We start from the raw sequence: 21,194 nt of genomic DNA on the forward strand, positions 1-21,194 counted from the left end.
TGAGCCGAGATCGCGCCGCTGCACTCCAGCCTGGACGACAGAGTGAGACTCTGTCTCAAAAAAAAAAAAGGAAGGGCTTGCATTTTATTTTGGTGATGACTGGGAATAAAGGCATGAGGGATGACTGTTGGAGAAGGCTGTGCTTTTACTAAACAGTATTATTAAGCAGCAGCATACATGGTGTTATACTGGCTTCTGATTTTGCAATAGTACAGACGGGTTCAGATTCTCATTTCCACCTTCTCCTTCTGCCTAGGCCAATAACTGCTGGGTTATAATACATATGACTGCAGATCATTTGGAATTTACTTTAAATTGAAACAGTAAAAATTTGAAAGAGAGAGAAAGCAACTGAGGCAATTTGGGGATTGAATAAGAAGGTCTTTTTGTTGGAATTCATTTAAAGAAAGCAAATGAAAATTTGAGTCTTAATATTATTTAATGAAGTGGCTAAATGAATATCTCTGCTTTGTGGTTTGAAAATTAATATTGATTTTTTTTTTTTTTTTCCACATAGAGGAAGAAATCCTACTTAGCGACATGAAGAAACAGTTGACTTCAATCTCTGAGGAAGTGATGGATCTGGCTAAGCATCTTCCTGATGCTTTCAGTAAATTGGAAAGCCCACAGAGGTTAAATATTGCCGGTTTTTTTTAAAATTTAAATCAATTCTGTTTATTTTTTTATTACATTTTCCTGTATGTGAAGAATACTATTCATTAAGGTTGACTCATAGAAATTTGCTTGAATACCCACACACAGACTGATGCATAAATTTGAGAAATATGTTTCCAGTTGTTAAATAGTGAATCCAAAGGTTTAAGCCTTTTCTGTCTGCTTTGTAGGATGTTTTATGAAACAAAGGAATAGAAATTGTATTCATATTATACATTTTGAAATTATATTTTTTGTGAAAGCAAAATAAGTATACATTAAGGAAAATATTTAAGATTCAAAATTGTCATTTTCTTTCTGTTAATGAATATCTTTCATTTGATAACATTTATGGTTTGGTCACTTGAAATCTATAGTGACCAAAAGCAACTTCATACTTAGTAGCCTCATTTTCTGTTATTATCTGATTATTACTTAAGAATTCTACTTAATTAATAGATTATTAGAACAAAAGACATTGCAATTTTAGAGATTCTTTTATAGCTAAAGTGCTAGGTAACTTAAAGCAGTTCGATCAAATGTTATACAGATTAATAGATCTTGGAATACAGGTGCTGTGTCTTTTTGGAATCAGACCTTGTCCTGGCCTTAATTGCAGGATGACTTCCTTATTAAATCTCTAAAAGCAGGAATGCTCTGGAACAATGAACAATTAGAATGTGGTAATGTAATTTTGGGCCAAAAAATACTTTGTAGAAATGTGAAGCTCTTACTTGAAATAGAATTCTGACTCTGAAAAAGTGCAGTTAATGTATGTTTTTCTGGATAAGATTTGTGATAGATTTTGATTGAGATTTAAAACCATGATATATAAATTTAGCTTTTTTGTCAAAGTAATTTGTCCCCCTAGAATTTGTTTTGGTAATTTTTTTTTTCTTTTTCTTTCTTTCTTTTTTTTTTTTTTTTGAGATGAAGTCTCGCTCTGTCGCCCAGGCTGGAGTGCAGTGGTGCGCAATCTCAGCTCACTGCAACCTCTGCCTCCCAGGTTCACGCCATTCTCCTGCCTCAGCCTCCTGAGTAGCTGGGACTACAGGCACCCGCCACCATGCCTGGCTGATTTTTTTCTATTTTTAGTAGAGACAGAGTTTCACCGTGTTAGCCAGGATGGTCTCGATTTCCTGACCTCACGATCCACCTGCTTCAGCCTCCCAAAGTGCTGGGATTACAGGTGTGAGCCACCGCGCCTGGCCCTGTTTTGGTAATTTTTAATGCAACTTGGAGAATTTCTGAAAGATGTAACTTTTTTTTTTTGAGACGGAGTCTCGCTCTGTTGCCCAGGCTGGAGTGCAGTGGCACAATCTTGGCTCACTGTAAGCTCTGCCTCCCAGGTTCACACCGTTCTCCTGTCTCAGCTTCCCGAGTAGCTGGGACTACAGGCACCCACCACCATGCCCGGCTACTTTTTTTTATTTTTAGTAGAGATGGGGTTTCACCATGCTAGCCAGGATGGTCTCGATCTCCTCACCTCATGATCTGCCCGCCTCAGCCTCCCAAAGTGCTGGGATTATAGGCGTGAGCCACCACACCCGGCCTGAAAGATGTAACTTTCAAATGGGGAAGGATACTAGTAAAGCCATTTCTTACTCATTTATAGATTTTTCCCTCCATGAAATTAGAGCAGTCACCTTTTACATGACTTTTACATGCATTTCAGATTTTTGTACTAGCAATTAAAATATCTAGTGGATGTAAATCACATATGCTTAATGCTTTGCTTCATAATATCTGTTGAAGTCAAGTAAAATATAGAGACAGATTTTTAAATTGAAAATGTTTTATTTGGGAAGCAAGAATTAAATTTGGGGCATATACACGGACTGGGTGGTCTTTGGTATCTCTGAACAACAAAGAGAAGTTTGGAGGTTATATAAAAAGGAAAATGTTACATATTGTTTTTCCAGAAAGTTCTTTGGCACTAGTAAATTTTGGTGAGTTGGAAGCTCTGAATTGGTTAGTGACTGTGGTGGGTAAAACTAGTCTTAGAGTTGCAGCAGGTTGTTTCAGTATCTATTAGATAAAACTGGTTTTAGGTTATAATAGGCAGTTTCAGCAGGTAGACTCCCAGAAAATTATATTCTTAAAGTAATGTTATGTGCCTTGAGTGCTTTTTTCCCCTTAGCCCTTGACTCTGATTTAGTTGGGTATGACAAGAATTATCAATTTATATAATTATTTTTTACATATTGATGCTAAATGGGTTTTCTTAAAACTTGGGAATGGGAAATACTGGGTCTTGTGAAGTTTTAGTGTGAAAACAATAACTAGTCTCTTATTTCATGTTCTTTGTAACAAGTCTACAGTAACATCTAATGTATCTAGATGACACCTCAGAACCAGGAGAGAACGAAAAAGACCTCTGAGCAGTCAAAATAATGCTATAAGCATGTATTCCAGCTTACTTTCTGCATTTCCAGTGGAGTGCATGAGGCCACGTTTTGTTTGACAAGCTTGGGTACTGAGTTAAAGTGAAAATGGTGTAAATAACTAATGATACGCACATGATAGTAGGTGGAAGTGACAACTGACAATCTGTGAAAGAGTGAACAAAACTATAAAAATTAGAACTAAGAACTCTTAAAATAGAATGATTTGAAGTTTGTTGCAGAAGGGAGCAGCTTTATGCTTCAGTGGACTCTGAAGGTATTGGCAGTGTATAGTACTGCTTAGTCACTGATTTAAATTCAGTATATATCTCTTCTATTGCTGTCATGTACTTGACATTCTCCTAGGTGCTAAGGCTGTCTGCAGGCTACTAATATGCATAATAACAATCCTGCAGAAGAAGGAAAAGTACACTGTGCCTTACTGAAGAAGGCAGGACAGCCTTCATATTTGTTAGAGTAAATATTAGTTATCTTACATAATGCATGTTATATTCCCTGATGTCAGGGCCTGATAAATGAGCCCTTACACTCTTGATAGTCAATCTGTGCCACTGTTGCTGTTCTGTATGTGACACCATTTCCTCTCCATGTAACAATTAAACTGTATCACATACCTGTTCCTACTAAACTATTTGCATATAATTTTAACATTTGAGTGGCTGTATATAAGGCTAAAAGTTCTTTATAAGATTTATAGAATTTTAGATTGTTTAAATTAGATAACATTAGTACGTTTTTAGTTTTTGAATTTAATTTTGCTCTTGATTTTGTTTGTGTTAATGTAGACTTTGTCTACTTAAGCTTGAGCCCAAATTTGGAGTGGTGTTTTCAGTGATGGAAGTAACTGGAAATAACTCATGAAACCACTTAGTACTTTTGATAGTTCATTCCCATGATCAAGTTTTTACTTGAGTCATTAGTATAAAATTTTAAAAGTCATGTCAGATTTTATTAAGCATTGATATTAAATATATAAATATTAGAAGACCTAAACAAAATCACTAATTAGAGAGTAAAACATGTCCCTGCCTATCATATTCCCTTCACTTCCACTAATTTCTGCTTTTATGAAGTACTTTAATAAGCTCTACAACAAATAGACAAGATGTTGTGCCTCATTTTACACTCCAGCAGTGGTTTTCCATTCCAACTAACTAGGTTGGGTTATAATATAGTCATTTAAACTTACTTAGTTAAAATGTTATACATTAGCAGCTGCAATTAAGGAGCTAAGAAATTCAGCTCATATTTATTTATATGCATCTTATCCATATTTTCTCACTTGTTATATTTGCCTACTGATGGGAAATTGATTTTTTCTGTTCCAAAAATGTAGAGTTTCGAGATTTTTGGAGATGCAAAACAGCATCATTTTCAAATTAGAGCACAAACACTCTTACTTGTTCCAGTTGGGACTAGTAATTGATCAGTGAAGTGAAAAAATTAGGCAAACCGGGATCATCAAAATTTTCTTTCTTTTTTGAGATGGAATATTGCTCTTTTTGCCCAGGCTGGAGTGCAGTGGCACTATCTCAGTTCACTGGGACCTCTGCCTGCGGGATTCAAGTGGTTCTCCTGCCTCAGCCTCCTGAGTAGTTGAGATTACAGGCATGTGCCACCACGTCTGGCTAATTTTTGTTTTTTTAGTAGAGACAGGGTTTTCTCATGTTGGCCAGACTAGTCTCGAACTCCTGACCTCAAGTGATTCACCCGCCTCAGCCTCCCAAAGTGCTGGGATTACAGGCATGAGCCACTGCGGCCGCCCCAAATTTTCTTTTAACTTAAAGTGTTAATGTTTGTTTGTTCCCAATCTTTTTGTATATGTCAAGGCTTTTTCATTATATACAGGCCAGCTCTTTGGAGTTCTGCATGGTGTTTCTTGTTTAAACCACACCTATAACGTACCATCTACAATTTCCAATTCTTTAAGACAGAGTGAAAAATTAAGACACTTAAAGTAATCTTAGTGTAGAGTCCTAAGCATTATGATTTTCCTTGAGACTTTTAGGGTTCTTTTATCACAGTTTATCAAACACCTTTTTTTTTTTTTTTTTTTAACAAAAAAGAAATTTACGGAATCTTTCTATGTATTCAACTTAGAATTTGATGAAATAGGGTGTTTTTTTTTTTTTGGTGATCATGTATCATTAACTTTCTTTACGTTTAATTGAATTAATCAAATTAATCAACAAAAAAACCTATAGTTGGCATAAACAAATTTGGGATCAGGCACTACTGACTCTTAGTAAACATACAAGTCAACTGTTGGTGCAGAAGTGCCTCGATGCTAGAGAGTAGCATGCAAGCTGTAATTATATGTGGGCATTAGGGAATGAAGAACAGCCTTAATACTATTGATCTTTTAAGTGAAGGTCAACTTAGAAAGCTTTTACTTATTAAAATGCTTCACAATTTGTCCTTATAGTTAATGCAATTAAAGTTCAATTAATCTTTCTATTTTTTTTTAGAGTTTCTATCTTACTAAAGGATATTTCAGAAAATCTATACTCACTGAGGAAGATGATAATTGGGTCTACTAACATTGAGACTGAACTGAGGCCCAGCAATAATTTAAACTTATTATCCTTTGAAGATTCAACTACTGGGGGAGTACAACAGAAACAAATTGGAGAACATAAAATTTTTATTAATGTTGAAGATAAAACATGGGACCCAACACTTGATCATTTAGCTAAACATGTTGGAGAAGATGTACTTGGAAATAAAGTAGAACGAAAAGAAGATGGATTTGAAGACGGAGTAGAAGACAATAAATTGAAAGAGAATATGGAAAGAGCTTGTTTGATGTCATTAGATATTACAGAACATGAACTCCAAATTTTGGAACAGCAGGCTCAGAAAGAATATCTTAGTGATATTGCTTATAAATCTACTGAGGTACTAAATAAAGAGGAAGCGCATTTTTAGTTATTAGTAGGGTCTGGCTGACTTTATTCCTGTAAAGGGGCAGATAGTAAATATTTTAGGCTTTGTGGGACATTCAGTCTCTATTGCAGTTACTCAGTTCTGCTATTGTAGTGTGAAAGCAGCCACAGACAAATGTAAATAATTGTGCCTGTCTGTGTTTCAATGAAACTTTATCTACAAAAACAGATAGTGGGCCACATTTGGCTTGTGAGCCATAGTTTGCTGAACCTGACTTAGTATGATGTGCAGCATTGTGTAGTGGAAAGATTTTATAGTGTTAACAGACATTTGTAGTAGTTCACTATTTTATAATTTCATATGCTTTTTTCATAATATCTCTGCTTTTTGTGGATTCTCTTCATTTCTACTAGTGTTTACTCTTCTGACTTTGATTTTTGGGGGTGTATTTTATTTCTTTATACAGAATTTTTTTCTTTTTTCTTTCTTTTTTTGAGACAGGGTCTTGCTCTGTCACCCCAGCTGGAGTGCAGTGGTGCTATCTTGGCTCCCTGCAGCCTTTAACTCCTGGGCTTAAGCGATCCTCTCACCTCAGCCTCCCTAGTAGCCGGGAACACAGACCTGGGCCACTAAACTCAGCTGATTTTTGTAATTTTTTGTAGAGATGGAGTTTCACTCTGTTGCCCAGACTGGTCTCCAACTCCTGGACTCAAGTGATCCACCTTCCTTGACCTCCCAAAGTGTTGGGATTATAAGTGTGGGTCACTGTGCCTGGTCTAGAATTTCTTTACTTGCTCATGAAGAGGGTTTCTAATAAACTCCTGATGCTTTTGCTTGACACTATAGTTTTACTGTCATCTCAGAGTCAGATTTTTTTTTTCCTTCTTCATTAAATTAATTTCTTATTTGTTTTTCATTAGTTTACAGAATTACTTAAGTTGCCTGTATTCTCTGAAATTTTAAATTTTATTTCACGATAAATCAGTTTTTTAAAAATTAGATTTGAGGCCAGGCGCAGTGGCTCACGCCTGTAATCCCAGCACTTTGGGAGGCCAAGGTGGGCGGATCACAAGGTCAGGAGCTAGAGACCATCCTGGCTCACACGGTGAAACCCTGTCTACTAAAAATCCAAAAAAATTAGCCGGGCGTGGTGGTGGGCACCTGTAGCCCCAGCTACTCGAGAGGCTGAGGGAGGAGAATGGTGTGAACCCAAGAGGCAGAGCTTGCAGTGATCTGAGATCGCACCACTGCACCCCAGCCTGGGCGAAAGAGCAAGACTCCGTCTCAGAAAAAAAAAGGTTAGATTTGACCATTTAATTAGAGTTATTTCACCATCATTTTTCTAATGGCAATAATAATTTTAGTATTTGAGCAATTATCTATATTTTGGTAACTATTAGTAATCACTTCTATCAGTATATACATGCATTTCATTTTAAAACAATTCTCAAAATATGCTCATACCAACCATTCATAAAGGATATTCCCCTTCTGGGAAATATCAGTTTTTGCTAACATTGGCATTTCCCTTTGATTTTTCTAGGAAATTTTATTAGGTATACACTTTAAGTGATATGTTTCATATAGTATTATAGAATTACCAGGATTTCATGATTTTTTTTTTTTTTTTTGAGATGGAATCTAGCTCTGTTGCCCAAGCTGGAGTGCGATGGCACAATCTCAGCCCACTGAAACCTCCGCCTACCTGATTCAAGTGATTCTCCTACCTCAGCCTCCCAAGTAGCTGGGATTACAGGTACCCGCCACACACCTGGCTAATTTTTGTATTTTTAGTAGAGACAGGGTTTCACCATGTTGGCCATGCTGATCTCGAACTCCTGACCTCAAGTGATCTGCCTGCCTTGGCCTCCCAAAGTGCTGGGATTACAGGTGTGAGTCACTGCACCTGGCCTTGGATTTCGTGATTTGACTGACATCTTTTACACCAATTATTGCCATTTTTTATTGGGTACCAATTATTAGTATTGTTTTCTTTATTCATTAAATAAGAAGTAAAAGAACTTTTAAAAAAATAGAACTTTTTTTTCCTAGTAAAAAGCTTATTTTCAATTTTTTTTATTGCTTAAATTTTGCACGTTAATGAAGGCTGTACTTCTTTTTCCTACTTCCTGTTTAAATACTTGGCATTTTTTGAGGGTTTTCTTTCTATGAATTTTTGTGGGGGAATCCCATCTTGTTGGACGCTTAGTTCCTGGAGATTGCCAAATTATTGAAAAGTTTCCTCATACCCAAACATTGGCAATAGACTGAATAAATAACATCTCTGACACTATTTTTCAAGGACATAGAGAATGCTATTTGTAAGATACTGATTTATTTAAAGATATTACAATCATAGTAGTTTTTTGCAATCTTTTTTAAATCAGTGGATGTCAAAGAACAACTATTGTTCTTTGTACGGCATTTTTCAACATTGTGAAGAGTTCTTACACTCAAAAAGTTTGGGAAACACAGTTTGACATTGTTTAACCTGAGTTGAACTTGTCATTTTGTATTCTTGTTTAGAGCAGGGATTTTATTTTGTCTCTTTATCTAACTTTGCATTCCTAACTATATTTCTTTCTTTCTCTTTGGTTGTCTGTTTCTTTGTTCATTCTTCTATCCCTTTTTTATCTATCATATGAACATGTAAATATATATTATATATCCATTAGGGAAGAGGAAGTTGTCTAAAGATGTCTAGTACATAGGCGCTTTATTCTGCAGAAAGAGGATATGAAGTCAATTATATTGGAAATTAATGCTTAATACTTTTTTTTAAAGCATTTATCTCCTGCTAATAATGAAAACGATACATCCTATGTAATTGAGAGTGATGAAGATTTAGAAATGGAGATGCTTAAGGTATGTTTACAATTACAAAAACATTACTTCAAGTTCTTTCCAGATTTCACATTTTCCAATTCATGTTTCCTTTACGTAGTCTATGAATAATGGGTTAGAGGTAATATACTAATTTTAAATGTGCTTTTCTTGTTCCTTCTTGTATTTTATTTTGAAATAGGGTCTCACTCTGTCACCCAGGCTAGAGTGCAGTTGTGCCATCTTGGCTCACTGCAACCTTCACCTCCTGGGCTCAAGTGATCCTCCTGCATAAGCCTCCTGAGTAGTTGGGATTACGGGCGTGCACCATCATGCCTGGATAATTTTTATATTTTTAGTAGAGACAGGGTTTCAACATGTTATCGATGCTGGTCTCGAACTCGTGACCTCAAGTGATCCACCCGCCTTGGCCTCCCCAAGTGCTGGGATTATAGGTGTGAGCCACCACACCTGGCCTTGGATTTCATGATTTGACTGACATCTTTTACACCAATTATTACCATTTTTTATTGGGTACTAATTATTAGTATTGTTTTCTTTATTAAATAAGAAGTAAAATAACTGCTTTTTTTAAAAAAAAACTTTTCTTCCTAGTAAAAAGTTTATTTTCAGTTTTTTTAATTGCTTAAATTTTGCAGGTTAATTAAGGCTGTACTTCCTTTTCCTACTTCCTGTTTAAATTTTTGGCATTTTTTGAGAGTTTTCTTTCTATGGATTTTTGTGGGGGATCCCATCTTGTTGGACACTTAGTTCCTGGAGATTGCCAAATTATTGAAGAGTTTCCTCATACCCAAACATTGGCAATAGACTGAATAAATAACATCTCTGACACTACTTTTCAATGATATAGAGAATGCTATTTGTAAAATACTGATTTATTTAAAGATATTACAATCATAGTAGTTTTTTGCAATCTTTTTTAAATCAGTGGATGTCAAAGAATAACTATTGTTCTTCATACGTCATTTTTCAACGTTGTGAAGAGTTCTTATACTCAAAAAGTTTGGGAGACACAGTTTGACATTGTTTGACCTGAGTTAAACTTGTCATTTTGTATTCTTGTTTAGAGCAGAGATTTTATTTTGTCTCTTTATCTAACTTTGTATTCCTAACTATTACTTTCTTTCTCTTTGGTTCTTTCTCTGCTCATTCTTCTCTCTCTTCCTTTTTTATCTATCATATAAACATGTAAATATATGTTATATATTCATTAGGGAAGAGGAAGTTGTCTAAAGATATCTAGTACATAGGAGCTTTATTCTGCAGAAAGAGGATATGAAGTCAATTATATTGGAAATTAATGCTTAATACTTTTTTTTAAAAGCATTTATCTCCCACTAATAATGAAAACGATACATCTTATGTAATTGAGAGTGATGAAGATTTGGAAATGGAGATGCTTAAGGTATGTTTACAATTGCAAAAACATTACTTCAAGTTCTTTCCAAAGCACATTTAATTAAGTAAAATATTAACTATTTCTAAACCTGGTTCCACCACAATAAAATTGCTAGTAATTACATAACATTAGATTTCACATTTTCCAATTCATGTTTCTTTTACGTAGTCTGTGAATAATGGGTTAGAGGTAATATACTAATTTTAAATGTGCTTTCTTTGTTCCTTCTTGTTTTTTATTTTGAAATAGGGTCTCACTCTGTCACCCAGGCTGGAGTGCAGTTGCACCATCTCGGCTCACTGCAGCCTTCACCTCCTGGGCTCAAGTGATCCTTCTGCATGAGCCTCCCGAGTAGCTGGGATTGCAGGCATGCACCACCACATCAGGCTTATTTTTATATTTTTTGTAGAGGTGGGGTTTCACCATGTTGTCCAGGGTGTTCTTAAACTCCTGGGCTCAAGTGATCCCCTGGCCTCAGCCACCCAACGTGCTGGGATTGCAGGCATGAGCTGCTGCATCCAGCCCTGTGTTCCTTCTTGTGTTACTTTCTTGTAATTTTTTCCTGGAATATGGGTAGCGATTCAGCTCTCCAGTATTGAAGTTGCATTTCCTTTCTTCCAATTCATGCGTATCCGTTTTTATTTGGAAGTTTTGTTTTTATACATTCAATAATTATCTTTTCTTCCTTTGGTATTATTTACTGTAGGTATTTTGTATAATTTTCGGATGGATTAAATGGTTCAGTTTTACTCTCATTTATTATCGAGATTGAAAATACTAGTTTATAATTTGTATATTTTCTATTCCTTTACCTCTAATTTCTTTGTCAGGTGTTATGAACCAAAGATGTATAATAAGAAAAGCCAGTGTAGCTAAATTAAGTAAAAAATGAAGAAAAACACAGAAGTTCACCATTATGCATTTTTTTTATTCCTAATCTTTAGGTTGATGAGTTTTTTTATTTTTATGAAATGAGATTAATTTCCTGACTTTTTTAGTTTTGAGACCAAGTAGTGAGTAAGAATGTATATTCTAGGGCCAGGCATGGTGGCTCAATCATGTAATCTCAGCACTTTGGGAGGCCGAGGCAATAGGATCACTTCATTCCAGGAGTTTGAGACCAGCCTGGGCAACATGGCAAAACCCCATCTCTACAGAAGAATACAAGAATTGACTGGGTGTGGTGGTGTGTGCCTGTAGTCCCAGCTACTTGGGAGGCTGAGGTGGGAGGATCACCTGAGCCTGAGGAGGTTGAGGCTGCAGTTAGCCATGACCAGGCCACTGCACTCTAGCCTGGGTGACAGAGTGAGACCCTGTTTCAATTTAAAAAAAAAAAAAAAAATGACTAGATTGTGAATTCAGATGTAGGTTTGAATCTCAGCTTTTCCAGTTAGTAGCTGTGTGACTTTGGGGAAGTTTCTTAGCATCTTTGATACTCAGTTTTATAATTATTATTTAAGATGTTGCTTGTGAAGAGCTTAGTATAGAGCCTGACATTTAGTAAGTGTTTAATAAATATTAGCTAACAGTAAAACTAGAACATAAATACTGAATTGTATTTTGTTATTAATTATCCATTTCTCTGAGTACTGTTCCAATAGTACATTTATAGGAAACTTGTGGACGTCTACAAACATATACATTAAATCTCTTAGAAGGCAACCTGGATGCCCATGTTAGAGAACTCTATTTTAAAAATGCATTCTAAGTATGTCTGTGGACTTGAATAAAATAAAGCAAACAGAAACAGAAGCACTTCTTTTTTCTGCCTTCAGGCTTGAAATGAACATACTTTTTTTAAAAAAAAACCTTCAAAATGAAAATATTATATAAAAGGTTTAATAAAAAGAGAAAGTTAAAACTGTAGTTTAATAAAGTCTTCCTGTCTCTTCATGGTTAAAAAATGTTATAGATGGAACAGTTTTGAAATATTCTTTTTTTTTTTTTTTTTTTTTTGAGATGGAGTCTCGCTCTGTCACCCGGGCTGGAGTGCAGTGGCCGGATCTCAGCTCACTGCAAGCTCCGCCTCGCGGGTTTACGCCATTCTCATGCCTCAGCCTCCCGAGTAGCTGGGGCTACAGGCGCCCGCCACCTCGCCCGGCTAGTTTTTTTTGTTTTGTATTTTAGTAGAGATGGGGTTTCACTGTGTTAGCCAGGATGGTCTCGATTTGCTGACCTCGTGATCCGCCTGTCTCGGCCTCCCAAAGTGCTGGGATTACCCACTTGAGCCACCGCGCCCGGCCGAAATATTCTTGAAATAGATAATCTTTATTTAGGGGAGAATGTCAGATACTGTCAAGCCAAAATAAAAACAAATAACTTTATTTCATGTTTGTAAAATTCCTTTTCTAAAATGATTGGAATCTTTTGTTGTTTTGAGAATTCCAAAACACATTTATTGTTTGCTTATAGTTTCAGCCTTATTAAAAAATAATGTGACTGACATATGATATAGAGAAACTTGTTACAAAAATAACATTAAAATCCACGTTTACTGCTTGGGAATTGAAAATATTGAAGTGCAATAAAGAAAAAATATTTTAAATTATCCAAATTTAAAATTTATGATAGCTTTCCTCAGGGGCAGTTTATTATATGCTATTAATGAGCCTTGTTTTTGCTGGAAATGTTCCATCTTTGGCCTTGCGCCTTAGAAACCATTCATGAGCACATATTTAAACTGGAGCACACATGTTCTTTTGTAGTATGGCTTGCACATCTGCCAGCTTTCAACAAAATTGTAGGCCCTGTTAATAATAGTCCTTTTGTGTTTGGTGAAAAAGACACGACACTGTCAGTGGTTTTGCTTTTAAAATTTCTTTTAAACTTTCAGTCTTTAGAAAACCTCAATAGTGGCACGGTAGAACCAACTCATTCTAAATGCTTAGATATGGAAAGAAATCTGGGTCTTCCAACTAAAGAAGAAGATGATGAAAATGAAGCTAATGAAGAGGAAGATGATGATGATAAGGGTGAGCACTGGAATGTGTTTGAAATGACTCACCTGTGATTCCTACCACTGAATTTAACTTAGGATCCAGTTTTGAATGGTTTGGAGGTCAGGGACTTTGTGGCATATAATTAATTATTGGATCCTTATAAGCTTTTGTCTCCTTAGTGCTTTTGTCTCCATAAAGCACAATCTTACTACTTACAAAAATAGAGTAATAGTTGCATTATGATGATAAAAATACCTTTCCCTTTGTTTTTTTGTATTAAATACAGATGTGATTTCTCCAAATCATTATAGTTCTCATTTAGAATTATTAAAGCTGAGAACTCTAATAATGAACTTTCATTGTTTCATGGTAAATTATCTTGATTCTTTGTATTGCCCTTTCCTGGCTACTCAGGAATCTTTCAAGCTCACTGTGGACAGGGAAAGTGAGTTGGGCAGAGCTAACGTAACTTCATTGTGCTGTGCAGTTAGAATTTTGACCAAAGATGTAGGTAACTAACTTTTCCTAACTAAATTAGATTTAGGTAACTAAACTAAATGAGATTTTGGTAACTAAATTTAGGTGTAACTACATTTAGCTTTAGGTAACTAAAACGAAGATTTTATTTTATCTGTGGACTTTTTTAGTGTAGCACTAATGTAATTTCTGATTACCATTAATTGAAGGTTGGTTATATTATAATATTTGGATTGTTATGTTGTAACATTTAAATGTTAGCCTTTAGAAGTATTCCTGATTCTAAAACATCAGTTTTTTTTTAATAGTCCTGGCAAAGTGTGAATCACAACAAAATTCTAATACTTAAAAGTAATCCAGGTGTCATATATGGTACCCAGAAGACCAATTTATATTGAAATTGAAAAACAGAAAACATTAACCCATGGTAGCTATCACTGTATTCTTTCAAAGAAGCCAATGAAATGACCTGTTTTCTCCCTCTATGTGGTATTTTTCTATTTGAACATAAATGCCCATTTTATTTTATTTCAAGACTCTTTGTTGCCAGCACCCAACGAAGAGCAAGTTACTTGCCTCAAGATGTACTTTGGCCATTCCAGTTTTAAACCGTGAGTATAATCTCAGTTAATCAAATCACATATTTAGTATTCTCTTTAAAACAAGGGAAAAGGCAAATAACCTGTCTACTTAACAGCAACAGCACAACCTTACTATGGTTATACATGCCACACTTTTTTCTATGTGACTACAAAATTATTTCAAAGTGATAATTTGTATAAAATTCATTTCTGCAAATTGTTTTTTATAAGTGAGGAAAAATGGTTTTCCTTTAACTGAGTAGTTCTGAGTAGAAACTTGTTTAAAGATACTTATAAATAAGTGTTAATTTAATACTGACTTGTTTTTCATTAAACGAGTGTCTATGTGCCTTTTTTGTGTATATTACCCAGAACATGCAGATGTACTAGAAGTTCTTAATACAACAGTTTGAGAAATAGTGATAATCTTATCTATTTTAATGTACTCAAAATATGTTTACATCTAACGGGCACATTTTTGTAAGGATTAAATGAGATGAATAAGAATGAGATGAACAAGTAAATATGAATAAAACTAATAAGCATGTGAAAATCTAGACTGGATTTTTCCTATTCTGAGAATTTAAAATGTAATCTACTGAAGTATTTCTTTCCTCTTTTCTTTTGATCTTAAACATTTTTTATTTATGTCTTACATACAGAAAAGTGCGCATGGTGTAGAGATCAATGAATTTTCATAAACTGGGCACCCTGTAGCCAGCACTTAGTTAAGAACAGGTCATTAACAGCATGCCAGAAGACCACCTCTCCAATTGGTTTTTCCCATGATATTAAGAAAATTTTCTAAGATGTAGTAAAGTTGAAATAATTTTTTTTCTGTGCATGTCTGTATTCCCACCACCTAAATTCTACTATCATTACTATACTTGTTTTATCACGTATCACGTTCATATCTCTCTTTCCATCCATTAATTCATTCCAGTTTTAATATGCATCTCAGGGTCAATTGAGGACACCATTACACTTCCACCTAAGGATTTCAGCATGTAAATTATTAACGAGTTAAATATTTACTTACAGTTTTTTCTTTTGATGTAAAATTTGCACATAAGGAAATATAAAACTTTTTAAGTGTACATTTGCAAATTTTAAGTATACATGTGCATACCCATGTAACCCAAATTCTTATCAAGAGATATTATTATCATCACCTCACAGAGTTCCCTTATTTCCTTTTTCAGTCAGTCCTTGTCCCTGGAGCATTTCTCTTATTATTTTGAAGTATTGATTCTTTTGGATATCTAGTATGAAGCTTAGAATCTGTTTTTTACTTTAGATGTATCTAATGAAATTTAATACATATACCAAATGGTAGTTGTTAGTTAGCTTGAATGGGAGGTTGGTCAAATGGCATTCATTGTTTTAAAGTTCCAGGTTTGTGCAGATTTATGTATGAAGTTTGAAAATAAATTCTATTAAAGGAAATGAGAAATTGAATGGATTTTAATTTGTACCTTGGGTTTCTTATTAATAAAACAAAATAGCTTTTTGCTTTTCACCTTCAAGAGTTCAGTGGAAAGTGATTCATTCAGTATTGGAAGAAAGAAGAGATAATGTTGCTGTCATGGCAACTGGTAAGTTGTATTTAAGCAAATAACCTAATCCTTTAAAAATAAAGCATGAAGAGTTTGAAATAATCTTTCATTAAACTCTCAAAATACAAATGCAACTACAAATGATGGAAAATATAGAAGAGAGTGAACAGAGAACAGATGCTCAGATTTATGTATCAATTAGCTTTTAGAAAGATAGCATACTAGTATTGACCATTCATCTGTATAAGTACATTGTAAAAAGAAATGAAAGCGTCAAAGGTTTATTTTTATTTCTATGAGCATATTTTTTTCATTTCAAGGGTATGGAAAGAGTTTGTGCTTCCAGTATCCACCTGTTTATGTAGGCAAGATTGGCCTTGTCATCTCTCCCCTTATTTCTCTGATGGAAGACCAAGTGTTACAGCTTAAGTGAGTCATGTTATCGTTGCTGCAGTATCACCCCCTTTTTTTCCTCTGCGGGTGAAACATCTGATCCATCATGCATGTTAAAATCTAGTTCACAATAACACATTTCTGCAGGTATTGCTTTATCTTTATCAGTAATAAATGACACTTTAGTGGAAGAGCTTATCTTCTTTCTTGTGTTCTCTGTAATTCAAAGCTACCAGGTGGCCCTGATAAAATTCTTTTAAAAACCATTATTACTTTATGCTGGTTTACACTGAATATCTCAAAATTATTTTCTGTTTCTGTTATGCTTGCTTTTTAGCTTGATAAGAAGTGTATACATGGAAGTATATTTTTTATCTATGAAAAATTTTTCAGCTTCTTCAACCTGAGCTTGCAATCTGTTTTTAAATTGATACATAATATCTTTACATATTCATGGGGTACTGTAGTATTTTGATACACTCATATAAAATACACTTGATCAAATCAGGGCATTTGTTCATCAGCTTGAACATTTATCATTTCTTTGTGCTGGGAACATTTCTACTCTTTTCTTTGAGTTGCTTTGAAATATACAGTATTATTGTTGTTAACTATAGTTACCCTATTGTTGGTTAATGAGTACAAACATACAGTTAGATAGAAGGAATAGGTTCTAGCAACCTATTCCTTTACCCTCCTGGTCATCCCCTGCTGCCCTGAACTTACAGTATCTTTCAAAGACCCACCTTAAAAACTTGCATTCTGATAAGGCCCTTGAAGACATTTGCTTATCAAGTTAGTAAGTGACAAAAAAGAAAACTGCAAAGAACAGGAATATACATTATTATATTTCTTTATTCTTGCTCACTTAAGAATCAAATTGATATGTGTAGTGTGTACATGGGGCCAGAGTATTTGTTTTTCTTCTTATAGAATGTCGAACATCCCAACTTGCTTCCTTGGATCAGCACAGTCAGAAAATGTTCTAACAGACATTAAATTGTGAGTAATTTTTTTCCCCTCAACTTTTATTTTGGATTCATGGGGCTGCATGAGCAAGTTTGTTACATGGGTGAATTACATGTTGCTGAGGAAGTTGTGAGTAATTTCTGTGATTTCTAATCATGTGGTCAGATGTCTGTGGTATATGAGAGAATTTTGTACACAAACAAATTTTATTAAATGCCTGAAGAAAAGTCCATGATTTTAAAATGCACTTTCTTTTTATAGTACCTTTGCAGGACTGTTACTTTTTAAATCCTTCAAACTTGAAGAAATCTGTTATTCTCAGTTCTTGGGCTATAAGATTCGCATTGTAGTCATAGAACTATAAAAATTTTGGTTTTGGAAGAGAAGTTGCAGAGTATCAAGATTTGTCTCATTTCATAGATGAGAAAACTGAGGCTCAGAGACAAGTAATTTGCCCAAAGTCATTCAATGACTGACTGATCAGGGACTGGATTCTAGGTCTCTTGCCCAACCAATTCTATCATGATGTAATTCCTAAGGAGAATATCATCTCAGCCACACATACACACACTCATTTTGTGTGCGTGTGTGTATATATATGTACACACACACAAACATATATACACATATATATACATACACACACATATTAATATATATGCATATATATGTATGTTCTAATTCAGAACATTTTCATCACTCCCAAAAGAACACCCCTGCCCATTAAGCAGCTGTTTTCTTTACATACATATTAGTATATACATACACATGAGATACACATGTATTTACTGAGTTTTGATAAATACATACAAAGATGTAAACCAAACCTCTAAGAAGATATAGAATATTACTGACACTCTAGAAAGTTTCTTCATGTCTCTCCGCAGTCTGTCCTTCCATCCGCCATCCTAGGCAAGCCTCTGCTCTGATTTTCTCTACCGTAGTTTGGTAGAATGCCATATAAATGTGTTTACACAATATGAACTCTTTTGTGTGAGACTTCTTTCATTTGGTGTAATGTTTCTGAGATTCTTCCATGCTGTTGCATGTATCAGTAGTTTTTGGTTTTGTTTTGTTTTGTTTTTGTTTTTTTATAGACACAGTCTCCTGTCACCCAGGCTAGAGTACAGTGGTGCAATCATAGCTTACTGCAGCCTCTAACTAGTGGTCTCAAGCTATCCTCCTGCCTCCCAAGTACCTAGGGCCACAGGCATGTTCCACTATGCCTGGCTAATTATTAAATTTTTTGTAGAGACAGGATCTTGCTTGGTTGCCCAGGCTGGTCTTGAACTCCTGGCCTCAGGATTGTTTCCAGTTTTGGATTATTACAAATAAAGCTGCTATGAACATTCACATATAAGTCTTTGTATGGATATATGTTTTCATTTTATTGATACATATCAAGGAGTAGGATGACTGGATCCTGTGGTGGATATATGTTTAACTTTCTTTTTTCTGAGATAAAATTAGAAAGCGATCCTCCTGCCTTGGCCTTCCAAAGTGCTGGGATTACAGGTGTGAACCACTGCACCTGGCATAGTTGTTTGTTTGTTTGTTTGTTTTTTTAAATATCTGAGTGTTATTTTATTGTATTTCATTGAATATAGCACAGTTTGTTTTTACATTTTCTTATTGATAGACACCTAGGCTGTTTTTCTAGTTTTGGACTGTTACTAATAAAGCTGCTATACACATCCTTGTAAAAATCTTTTTTGTGAACATGTTTTCTTTTTTTCTAAGCATTTTAAATCACCTTCATTGAAGTATAATTGACTTACAATAAATTTTATATGCTGAGAAAGTATAATTTGATAAGTTTTGGCACAGGTATGCACTCACGAAACCATCATCACAATCCAGATAATGAACATATTCGTCCCCACAAAGTTTACCTTTTTGTTTCAATCCCAGTCACCAGGTAATTGCTGATCTCCTTCCTGTTACTATAGACTAGTTTGCGTTTTCTAAAATTATATATACACGGAGTCAATCATATTTTATGTGCTCTTTTTTTTGTCTGGTTTAAATAATGCAGCATAATTATTTTGAGATTCATCCATGTTATTACATTGAGTAATAGTTCATTCCTCTTATCGTTAAGTGGATTACATTTTATGGATATCCAACAAGTTGTTTATCCATTCACCTGATAGACATTTGGATTGTTTCCAGTTTTGAGTTATTACAAATAAAGCTGCTGTGAACATTCATATATAAGTCTTCGTATGGACATATGTTTTCATTTTATTGATTATATATGAAGGAGTGGAATGACTGGAACATGTGATGGATATATGTTTAACTTTCTTTTTTCTAATTGAGATAAAATTCACAGAACATAACTTTTACCATTTTTTAATTTTATTTTATTTTGAGATGGAGTCTCGCTCTGTTGCCCAGGCTGGAGCGCAGTGGTGCGATCTCAGCTCACTGCAAGCTCCATCCCCTAGGTTCATGCCATTCTCCTGCCTCAGCCTCCCAAGTAGATGGGACTACAGGCATCCGCCACGACGCCCGGCTGATTTTTTTATACTTTTAGTAGAGATGGAGTTTCACCGTGTTAGCCAGGAATGGTCTTGATCTCCTGACCTTGTGATCTGCCCTCCTCGGCCTCCCAAAGTGCTGGAATTATAGGTATGAGCCACTGCGCCCAGCCACTTTTACCATTGTAATCATTACTAAAGTCCAGTGGGTTTTGGTGTAGTAATAATATATAGTATAATATATAATATATAACATTATTGCTATATAATATATAGTAATGTTATATATAATATATATATAACATTTTATATATATAGTTATATATATGGTAGTAATTATATATAGTAATATATAACATTACTATATATTAATTCCAGAACATTTTCCTAACTCCCAAAAGAATTTCCGTACCCATTATGTGGTCATTCCCTATTGTCCCTTTTATTTTCTTTTCTTTTTTTCTGAGACAGGGTCTCCCCCTTTACCCCGGGATGGAGTGCACTGGCATGATCATGGTTCACTGCAGCCTTGATTTCCTGGGCTCAATCGATCTTCCCACCTCAGTCTCCTGAGTGCTGGAACTGTAGGCACAAGTTACCATACCTGGCTAATTTGTTTTATTTTTAATAGAGATGAGATTTTGCTCTGTTGCCTAGGTTGTTCTCAAACTCCTGGGCTCAAGTAATTGTCCCACCTCAGCCTTCCAAAACACTGGGATTACAGGCGTGAGCCACTCTGCCCGGCCTTTTGTCTCTGTTCTACCCACTTCCAACCACTAGTCTATTTTCTGTCTCTATGATTTGCCTATTCTGGATATGTCTATAAATGAACTCATACAGTATATGGTCTTTTGTGTCTGGCTTCTTCCACTTATCATAATCATATCAGTACTTCATTCAGTCTTTTTTTAATGACTGAATAATATTCCATAGTATGGGCATACACATTTTAAAAAATTCATTCATCAGTGATGAACATTTGGGTTGTTTCCTTTTTGGCTGTTATGAATAATGGTGCTATGAACATTTTTTTATGTTCCAATTTTTTTATGAACATACATTTTCAACGCTTTTGCATATATGCCTAAGAGTGGAATTACTGGACTATTTGCTAATTCTTTGTTTAAGAAACTATCAAGCTTTTTAGAGTGATTGTATCATGGGATGTTCCCACCAGCAGTGTATGAGAGGTCCAGTTCCTCCCCATCCTTGCCATCACTTAGTCTAGCTGATCTTTAATTTAAGCCATTCTAATAGTGTCTGGTTTTATTTTTAGTTTGCTTTTCCCTAATGACTAATTATATTGAACATATTTTCATACACTTACTGGCCATCTGTATATCTTCTTTGAGGAAGTGTCTGTTCAAATCTTCTGCTTATTTTTACTTATTGAGTTTTGATAGTCATTTCTATATTCTGAATATACATTCTTTATTTGATATATGCTTTGAAAACATTTTCTCCTAGTTTATGACTTTTGATACTTTCCACACAGTTCTTTTGAAGAGCAGCAGTTTTTCATTTTGATAAAGTCCAGTTTGTCGATTTGTTCTTTTAGGGATTTTTGCTTTTAGTGTTTTGACCCAAGGTTGCAAAGATTTGCTTTTA

The 21,194-nt window shown here is 34.8% G+C and overlaps 1 protein-coding gene across 7 annotated transcripts in view; it reads left to right on the forward strand.

The window, feature by feature from the left end:
* WRN (WRN RecQ like helicase) overlaps positions 1-21,194 on the forward strand; it is a 139,198-nt gene that overhangs the window by 41,929 nt on the left and 76,075 nt on the right. For all 7 annotated transcript variants that reach the window (XM_023214601.2, XM_023214608.2, XM_023214609.2 and 4 more), the window contains exons 8-16: positions 518-632; positions 5,528-5,957; positions 8,730-8,810; positions 10,114-10,194; positions 13,022-13,160; positions 14,140-14,215; positions 15,713-15,780; positions 16,062-16,170; positions 17,068-17,136. In XM_023214601.2, the coding sequence (XP_023070369.2) occupies positions 518-632; positions 5,528-5,957; positions 8,730-8,810; positions 10,114-10,194; positions 13,022-13,160; positions 14,140-14,215; positions 15,713-15,780; positions 16,062-16,170; positions 17,068-17,136 (1,168 nt within the window). The remainder of the gene's footprint in view (positions 1-517; positions 633-5,527; positions 5,958-8,729; positions 8,811-10,113; positions 10,195-13,021; positions 13,161-14,139; positions 14,216-15,712; positions 15,781-16,061; positions 16,171-17,067; positions 17,137-21,194) is intronic.

This window comes from Piliocolobus tephrosceles, chromosome 7 (assembly GCF_002776525.5).
Source record: "Piliocolobus tephrosceles isolate RC106 chromosome 7, ASM277652v3, whole genome shotgun sequence".
NCBI classification, from domain to species: Eukaryota; Metazoa; Chordata; class Mammalia; order Primates; family Cercopithecidae; genus Piliocolobus; species Piliocolobus tephrosceles.